This window comes from Fusarium odoratissimum (genome assembly GCF_000260195.1).
Source record: "Fusarium odoratissimum NRRL 54006 unplaced genomic scaffold supercont1.92, whole genome shotgun sequence".
Taxonomy (NCBI): Eukaryota; Fungi; Ascomycota; class Sordariomycetes; order Hypocreales; family Nectriaceae; genus Fusarium; species Fusarium odoratissimum.
In genome coordinates this window covers 19147-28822 of record NW_022158756.1, presented here as the reverse complement: position 1 = coordinate 28822, position 9676 = coordinate 19147, and the positions used below count along the sequence as shown (strand labels likewise).

General features: G+C 47.9%; 1 protein-coding gene across 2 annotated transcripts; it reads right to left on the bottom strand.

Annotated features, from left to right (window-relative positions):
- Positions 1–1387: 1387 nt before the first annotated feature.
- On the bottom strand, positions 1388–6539 carry FOIG_16558 (uncharacterized protein; the record flags this gene model as incomplete). Of its 2 annotated transcripts, XM_031218020.1 has the most annotated exons (8): positions 1409–2825; positions 2888–3971; positions 4191–4435; positions 4844–5575; positions 5635–5657; positions 5835–5975; positions 6029–6083; positions 6177–6539. In XM_031218020.1, 6 exons carry the CDS (start codon positions 6537–6539, stop codon positions 4202–4204), a joined length of 1548 nt encoding a protein of 515 aa, XP_031052268.1. In that variant the 3' UTR covers positions 1409–2825; positions 2888–3971; positions 4191–4201. The 2 variants fall into 2 exon arrangements, with proteins under 2 accessions (XP_031052267.1, XP_031052268.1); XM_031218019.1 differs by having other exon boundaries at positions 1388–2825; positions 2888–4435.
- Between the last annotated feature and the right edge of the window lie 3137 nt (positions 6540–9676).

Sequence of the window (9676 nt, the reverse complement as noted above, 5' to 3'; positions counted from 1 at the left end):
AATTGATTACCCTATGCCTGGGACTCCGAACAGCCTCGAAACTCACAGGGCTGTCGCATAGGAAAATCCATAAAATCTAGTATTTCAAGTAAATCAAGTTTGAAGCATTATAAACTTACTTACTTGAAATAAACTGGTTCGTCGACTTACTTGACTTACTTGAAATACTTGACTTGATACTTGAATTGAGGTCAGCGCTGCACTGTCCTCGGAGGGAGCAGCCAGCTATGGCTTCGCCATTCACCAGAAGGACCTCTCCATCTGCGACGGCTCGGGCCGTCTTGGACCTGCCGAGGTCTTTGACGCTGAAGCTACAGGAGCACTGGAGGGCCTCAAAGCCGCTCTGAACCTCCCAGAATCGGCGGCACGGGACATTGTGGTCTGTCTAGACAACCTGGCAGCCGCCACATGCCTACGGGGCACACCGTCTGATTCTTCACAAGCAGTCTTCGTCGAGTTCCAGGCGTTAGCTGCATCGCACGGAGCTACACAAGTGCGCTGGATACCTGGCCACACGGACATTCCCGGCAACGAGCAAGCCGATAAACTAGCAAAGGCAGCGTCCTCGCTGCCAGAACCGGAAGGCGCTCAGCCGACGCTAGCATACCTGCGAAAGGTGGCGAGGCAGAAACCAAAAGAAGCTTTCGAAACATGGTGGACAACCTCCGTGCCGGAGCAATATAAGAGATTGAATCTCAAGGCGACTATACGCTGCCCACCGGAGCTCTCGCTCCCACGGGCTGCCCTGCACCATCTACTCGCAGCAAGATCCCTCCATGGGGATTTCGCTGCATACCACGAACGATTCAAACACGACGACGTGCGGGTGACTTGCTCGTGCGGACGACGCAAAGCACCTGACCATGTCTTCTACTGCAGGAAAGTACCGCGGCGGTTTCGAATAAGGCTCGCCCCTTCGCCGACTGCGGCGGCCAACCTCGCAATAGGAAGGAATTTCGACAAGTATATCAAGTTGACCAAGTCAAGCGCCTTCTTCGAAAGGATATGCACTCGTTACTAGACGAGGCAGATCGGAGATGCATTTGCGTCTCCTCCTCTCCTTCTATCTTCCTTTCCCTTCTGGTTCTTTGTTTCTTTTCTTTATTCTCATGGTCTTGGCCGCCTCGTGCGACCATGCCGCCGCCCTCTCCCCAGTCTCACTAAAAACTGACCGATATAGCGGCTACCGCTATGATAGTCGCACCTGGTCATCCCGCTGACGGGTAACAGGTTCGACAGGACGCGCTTTTGAGCCGATGATATGCTGGATAGTGGTCCGTTTCTTAATTTGCGAAAGCTTTACGTAAATTTTAGCATTAGAGACTCTAGCTCAGCACGTCCTGTGCCCCAATAGGGGACTTTACGGGCCTCACGGCCCCCGGACGAAAAATATACATACATACATACATAGGTGTAGTGGATTTTTGCAGCGGTGGATTTTTAGTGGGACAGGGTATCCAGTTTTGGATATCTGGATCCACCCTGTTAGGAGGTACTGTCTTTTGTGAGGGCAGAGCCACACAGACTTTAGTATTTCCTAACTTATTTTCGGGCCCCCAGTAGTTATAGAGGATATCCTGGGGTAATTTCCCGTACAGGTCCAAATTTTCATCGATCTGTTTGACACATTCACACCTCCCGTAATGACCGATCCTTTAGAAGACAAAGTCGTTGAGACCTCTCCACCAATTCTTTCACCATCAACGTTACTAGCTGATGCCCAACAGCTACAGGAAGAACGTCTGTTTCGTCATTTCCGCGGCTGGCTCTTCTCCGAGCGCGCAAAGGACACCTCCTCGTGGACTTGGGACTACGGGTATGATATCCAGCGGGCTCATGAGCGAAGATGGGTATGCAAACTCTGCATTCACCAACGAGTCCCCCAGCCGAAGAACTTCACACATACTGGTCTTCAAAATGCCAGCAAACATCTGTTCAAAGAACATCATATTCGGGCGCCAGAGGGCAAGACGAAGTCTTCGACGCAGTTGAAAGCGGAAAGCGCCGAGAAGCAGCACCGCTCAATAGCTGATACCTTGACGCTCGATCCGGAAAAGCCGCGGGAGCAGGCCATGGCGAACTCCTTCGTCAAGAACTTTGACAGGGACCATTTTCAACGGATGGTGATGCAATGGATCGTTAAGAGTAATCTTTCCTTTCTCACGGTCGAAGACGAGGATCTCCGAGCCATATTCGATTATCTTAGTCCATCAGTGTCAATACGTGGTGGCCACTTATCTGCAGATACCCTCAGGACCAGGATTATCACTGAGTATCAACGACACCGCCACACCGTTATCGACGTCCTTCGACAATCTCCCGGCCTGATTCACATCTCTTTCGATGGCTGGACGTCGGGAAACCGGCATACCTTGTACGGAATCGCTTGCTTCTTCAGGGATGAGCACAATAAGCCCCGTAAGTTTGTGCTGGGTGTGCCCGAGGTTTCCGTACGCCACAGTGGATCGAATATTGCAGCTCAAGTCCTTGATATCTTGACAGCCTACCAGATTACCGAGAAAATAGGATATTTCACGCTTGACAACGCAGAGAATAATGATACAGCGATGGGGGCCATTGGTCGTGAACTAGGCTTCACTGGTGCGTCTCGCCGAGGCCGCTGTTTCGGTCACACGGTCAACTTGTCAGCAAAGGCGTTGCTCTTTGGCAAGAACGCAAGCGCTTTCGAAGAGCAACTCTCCGGCGCGTCGGCCCTGCCGGAAGCAGACTGGGAATCATGGAGGAGCAAGGGCCCCGTTGGGAAGCTTCATAACCTTGTCTATGACATCTTTCGGTCCAACAGATTGATGTACTTGCTGCGAGATCTTCAACAAGATGCAATCAGCAAAGCCAGTTCGTTAAGGGAACGATCGAGGAAGCCACTTACTGTGGTGCGAGACAATAATACCCGCTGGCTTTCCCAACTGTACATGATCCGTAGGGCACTCAAAATTCGGCCATATCTTATCTTGCTGGTGGTAAAGTACAAACAGGAGTGGGAAGATGAGAATAGGTCGAAGAGGACGGGTCAGGTCAGGAAGTCCGCAAAACTGCCACGTATCTGCGAGGAGGAGAACAAGCTAACGGACAGCGACTGGGAAGCCCTCCGGTGCCTGGAGGAGATATTGACGCATTATGAGAATGTAGTGAGGACTCTGGAGGGTGACGGACAAGTCAGAAAGAGAAGGCGAGGGTTTCTGGGCTCATATGGTAACATATGGGATGTGATTCTAGGTTTCGAAGAGCTCCTCTCGAAACTAGAGCAATACAAATTGCTTGCAGCAGGCTTTCCCGACGCCGAACAGTTCAGGATCGGGATTAATCTCGCCTGGGACAAGCTTGAAAAGTATTATTCAGCTCTAGATGAAACACCCATCTACTATGCCGCTCTTGCTCTCCATCCTGCATACAAGTGGGCGTATTTCGAGCACACTTGGGACACCCATCCAGAATGGGTCGACAAGGCTAAGGAGATGGTTTACCGAGTTTGGAGGACCGAGTACGCGAATTCCGATATCCTCTCTCAAGCAGACGAGTCAGACGACCAACGTCCAGCAAAAAGACGCAAGTTCTTCAGCCCATTCGAGGCCAACAGTCGTCATATGCCGGCAAGATACGACTCTTCAGACGATGAAGCAGTCAAAGGTGATGAATACGAGACATGGCAAGGTAGCCGCGAAGCGAGTGATAGGAGAGTTCGCGATCCTATTACGTACTGGCATGAAAGGAGGTTGAAATACCCTCGACTTTCGCGGATGGCGTTGGACTTTTTGACCATTCAGCCAATGTCTGCAGAGTGCGAGAGGCTCTTTTCAGCTGCCGGAAGAATGGCGGTGCCGTCGCGAAGCCTTCTAGATGCCCAAATTATCTCCATCTGTTAGGTATCGCGGTCATGGTATAGGGCTGGGATCGTCAAGGAACTGGATCCGATGTTGATCTCGTGGCGCGAGGAAGAGCAGATTTATGAGGGTCTTGGGATGAGTGATGGCGAGTTAGCAGAACAAGCAACGGCATGGCTGAGGGCTCAGGGCGACGAGGGAGAGAGTGAGGGGTAGTAGGCTGGGCAAGTACCATCCATGATCAAGAGCGCAAGTCACGTGAGCAAAGTGTACGACAAACCAACCGTCAACTACATCCACCAAAGGCGCTGGTGTAGCACACTACACCCACTACACCGGACAGTTGCTTACATAATTTACAATTACACTACTCTGGGTCGAAAAGTGTAGTTGGTGTAGTTGATCGGAACCTTGAACCCCAAATCATTCAGGCCAACATCTCCCAAGTCATCGTCATCATACTCTTCTGAAGAAGAGCTGTCTTCTTCCACTGTTTCCTCCGTGTCCTCAGCTTCATCTTCATCTACAGACTGGACATCCCATTCCGGTGGCTCACGTTGTTGAAGGAACCGTTCCAGGAGGGACTGGCAGGCTTTCTATCCATACTCCATACTCCATACGGCGCCTTATGGAATATGGAATATGGAATGCAACCCATATGGAACTTAATCCATACATATGGAAACTAAGAAATGACGTCATTTACATTATCAACTAAACCGAATCTGGGTTGGAGCTCTGCCAGCCAGCCGAATCATCTAACCCCTCTACGTTGTCCTCAATACCTTCCGCTTCAAGTACCATGCAGTACCCACCTGCCGTACGTACCCACCTACCGTACAGCAAAAAAAAAATTCCCCCATACAAAATGCTATTTTTCAACCATATGTTAAAAATTCACCAAAAATAAAACCCGTGAAATGATTTTCGAATTTAGTTTTAGAATAAAGTAGATTTTAATATTTTCGCGGTATTTTGACTTCACGCCCTGCGCGTGTGCGTACCACACCTAATTCTTCCTCCTCCGAATTTGAACTCTCAACTTCTTCCATCCTTCCCACCTCGATCACATCCTCAACAGCATCAGCCTCTTCAATTGCTTTGTTTGCCTTGGAAATAGTCTCACCAGTTACCAGAGCTTCTGCCAATGTCATGAATCTTTTATTGGGATTCGGTATCGCCTTCCTCTTCTTGCCTCTGCTCAACCGGCCAACTTCCTCCTCCAGACTGGCTATTCTGGTGCTCAGAGAGGCGATCTTTGACTCTTGAGCTTCAAACCCTTTCGATATCACAGAATAGCGCCTTCTTGTTGACGGGCTCTTGTTCTTCCCCATATCTCGGATGTGGCGGCTGGTCTTTGGCGTATTATCAGAGTCGACTTGCCTGTCTCGGTGGCCGTCCGACCCGGGCGTCGCTTCCTTCTTGTCCGGCTGAATCTCAGGATGTATGAGCGCTTTCCGCCGTGAAATCGGCCAGTTTCCAGTCACTCTCCAGCCTGAGAGTATATTTTTCTTCGTCATACCCACTTCCCTGGCCTTGGCATAGGCCTTGATAAAGTTGACCTTGTCTACCGGCGCAGAATCGGTCAGGCTGGCAAGTTTCTGCAGTTCTTTTCGGTAGGCAGCCTTGGATACATTGAAGACGCCATTATCCAGCGGCTGCAGCCCATGAGAGCAGTGTGCAGGCAGGTAACAGCAATATACGTTGTTCAAAAAGCACGTAGCCATCCACTCATCCTAGATTTTCAGTCAGCGCCGTTAGTGGCATTTCTAATCTAGAACAGGTAGATACTTACAGATACATGGCTTCCATGGCCATCTAATATGATGAGCCTTGCATCAGACTTATCCGCCGGTTGCGTTTGAGGCAGATAGACCTCCTTGAGCTACTCGACTGCGATATGGTTGTCCGTCTAGCCATTGTCGGACGTGATATAATACCAGTCGGCGATCCCCCGGAGCTCGTAGATAAACCACTGTTGCTGAAGCTCTTTACCTTTGAAGATAATCCCCGGCTTCAGAAGACGACCATCTGCGGTGACGGCTTCGATAAAGGTAGTCCAAGTGCGGGACTGAGAGCCCTTGAGGAAGGCCTTCCTCCTAGGATTGCTACTGCCAATGACCAAGGAATCTAAGCCTATATTTTTCAGTGGATTAGTGAGTTTGGTAGCAAAAATGATCAATACTTACCAAATCCAGCCATGATACCGCCCTCGTTAATATTAACCGTGTTCTCCGGTTTGATCTAGCTATATTCGCTTTCCCGGATATTAAAGTACTAATTGACGGCCATTGGGGTAAAGGAATTGAACCTTGCAGCTTCCTGGCGTTTCCCTACCTTTGTCTTGATATCTTCATGGCGTTTAATGAACCTAGCTAGCCAGTGTATACTGATAGGCCTTTCCCGTCCTTGCTGTCTTAAGAGGGCAGCAACGGTGGCGCGAACTTGACTGTGAGAAGGAGCATAGCCTAAGGCCTCTTGTCGAAGTATCCAGGTAACCAATATGGACTCCTCCAACTTGGATAGCAGCTGAGCAGGCTGGGTGACCTCGGATTTTGACGGTAGGCCTCTTAATCGGTCAGAGAGAGTGGTCGGAGGCACGCCGTTCTTCTGGGCGGCCTGGTTCTGGGAGAGGCCATTTTCTGTGACATCTAGTATGGCCTGGATAACATCGTCCTCCGTATAAGATGATTGAGGCATGTTTGAGGTGACCAAGGAAAGATGGGGAAGAGAAAAGTTTGGATGAAGCTTCGAGGAGGCTGGTTGATAAGGGAGGCATTTTGAGACATTTTATATTAGTTCCGTGCGACCACATCGCAAGCGTCGCTGTGGAAGCAAAGTGGAAATATTAAATTCTATGCAATCCTTAATGTAATAGATATTTTCTTATTAAAATATCTTTCATTTTAATAACATACTCTATAAGTGAAATTGGGCATTTTGTATAGGGAAAATCTTTTTTGGTGTATGGTAGGTGGGTACGTATGGCAGGTGGGTACTGCATGGTAAATCTACCGGATAACCTTGTGTTATCCCGCTTTTGATCCAACTCTTCATGCATTCGCCTCTTTCAATTGTGTATAATGTTTGTGAAGAACATCCATTGTAAAAAGTGAACGGTCTAGAGTGGCGTAACGACCCTCTGTAAGCTGAGTGATCTTCCAGAACGGTTGAAGGAATGCGCGCATCTCCCCTAGAGCACTCCACTCATCAGGCGTGAGGTAGTCATCTCGCAAATCCTGGTAATACTTCTTCTGGTACCACTCAACATAGCTCTGAAGATTAAGAGTGGTGTCCAGCAGGAGAAACCATGAGTTCCACCGTATATCATTATCGAGCCCCAGCGATCTTCCAGCGCGCTTCTTGAATTCATTCCATCAATAGTCGTTTTCGCGCATATGAATCGATATGTTGTGCACCTTTCCAAGAGGCCCATGCCGCCGCCATCCTTACGCCCTTTGTGGTTTAATCCTTTCAGAAAAATCAGTGCCAAAAGCCAATTCATCGGTGTCTTCGATATGCTCCAAAGCCGCTCGAGCAGCCTCTTTTAAGTCTATGAAAAGGAAAGCCTAAACTGCCAGGTTCACTATATGGCCATGGCACCGGATTCTACGGGTCTTGGCTTCCCAGTCGACGCCCTTCTCCTGGAGATAATTGGCAAGTAAGCGGCATAATTTGTCGTTTAATCCATAGTTATCACCAGTATAGAATCCCACCTTATTCCAGATATTATAATCCTCAAGCACGTGCTAAAGAAGCTTCCATTGTTCGGCACCACCGTGACTACCCGGCCCGTCAAGACCTGGCAACTCCGACAAAGCTAATAGTGCCTACAGCGCTTCCTTTGCATCCAGATCTACAAATTTAACACATATCCCAAGGAAAGCTTTGCGATTTAAAGCAGACCACACATCAGCAGAGAGATGAAGTTTCCATGGTATAGACTGCAATTTTCTTCGCAGCATGTCTTTATATACACGAAAGGAATTAGAGACAAGCTTCTGTATGGAGCCGTGAGAAAGATTGATGAGGTCATCTGCCGCAGGATTAACTGCAGAAATGAGCGCATAAAGCTCTGGCCAAGAACTGCAGTTATAAGAGAGATTACAGACAGTCACGAGCTGAATAAGTGCCTCCAACACTGCTTTGTAATTAATGGCATATCTCAGAGTTTCTTCTCGTTTTGCCAGTTGCTTTGCAGCATACACCTCGCCGGCCTTGGCGAAAGCATCCTAAATAAGACGGTCACGCCGTTTTTTAATCGGATATTCATGGGCTTCCAGCTCAATGCCGTGTATCTTAAGCAGATGATTCCGAAAGGTCATTAAAACAGTCGTAGAGTAAGTCAGACTTACACAATGCATACAGTAGTAAATCTTCTCATTTTTGCAACCGCAACGAGATGGCTCCGAATTAAGGGGCTCACGGGCATGAACCCAAGTATTTGCGGTCGTTTTACGCTTTCGAGCCATACGCCCTTAGACATCGCCGCTTAAGAATCGAGGGTTCATGCTAAACATTAAGGAAAAGCACAATTCGCTTATAGACACTGGAATCCCCGCAGGGTCAGTAGAAGTGGACGTCATCAGCGAGGACATTCGCAGCGTCCCTACACAGTGATGTTAGAATTAAAGAAAGAGTAGAGAGTTAGAAAATCGCCCCTGAACGAGATTACTACAGGGATCAAATTTTTTCCGTCGTATTGCTATACTTATGGAATACGACATCCCCGTATGGAATATAGATTAACGCATATGGATTATTCCATATGGATTAATTAATCCATACGCGTATGGATAGAAAGCCTGGTAGAGGCCTTAAACCTACCGGGGATAGTCTACCATAGGTAATCTGAAGAGTTTACTTATTACTTGTACTCGGTATATCAATAGCAGCTTCTGTCAATGCTAGATTTGATTATTGGTTTAAGTACCAAGGTCAAGTAAATAATGCTTGTGTTAAGGCTTATAATCCAGCACCTACTTAATTTGGAAATATTTGGGTTAAACTAACTGCTTTTGATAATTAAATGCAGATGTACGGTATACCCTGTCACTTTCCCTTGGATGCAAGCTACATATCCGGGATCCCTTGTATTCTATATGCCATTATAACCTTGCTGGGAATTACCCTCCTAGTTCTAAGCTAGGCATTCGTTTCTCTTCGGATGATTTGCTTCTAATAGGTAAGCTTCAAGGGCTGCGCGGAAAATCGGCAACTATTCTATCAGAGTTTACGATATAAAGTTTGGGCCCCTGTACTGTAAACCCCTCGGATGATTGTCGGTCTGGAACTAACCCAATTAAAGTAAATAGGGTAGAGATTATCATCTCTATTATATGGAGCTTCGTATAACATAAACTGAGGTTGACTTGTGGAACCAAAAGTGATGCTATCACGGTGTGGCGGTGTTGGAGGTGGGCGGGGTGGTGGTCAAATACGTTAGCATAGATGACCTATTGGCAGTTGATATGGCAAATAAAAAGATAACTATGCTATTGCAAGTTGGAACTTCTGTTAAATTAACTTGGCTTTGAAGAAAATCAGAATCTACAGTATCAATCCGCAGGTGTGGATACCTTGGTGGCTGATGTATCTTCCGATCTGACCACGACCTTGCCAACTGCTTCACTTACCGCAGATAGCAGGGGTTAAATGCTGGGGGATGTGTCGCGACTAGGCCGAGAACTGGATACTGTCCTTTCTATCGGTCCGAGGCACGGCTTGACCGACTTCTTACGGTAAATGACGGCATTTATTGAGTTTAGCCATCGTACAGTGGGATGCAAAAAGTATTCGCAGGTGTATAAGTCGCCCTAGCTCCTCTAGTTCGTAGC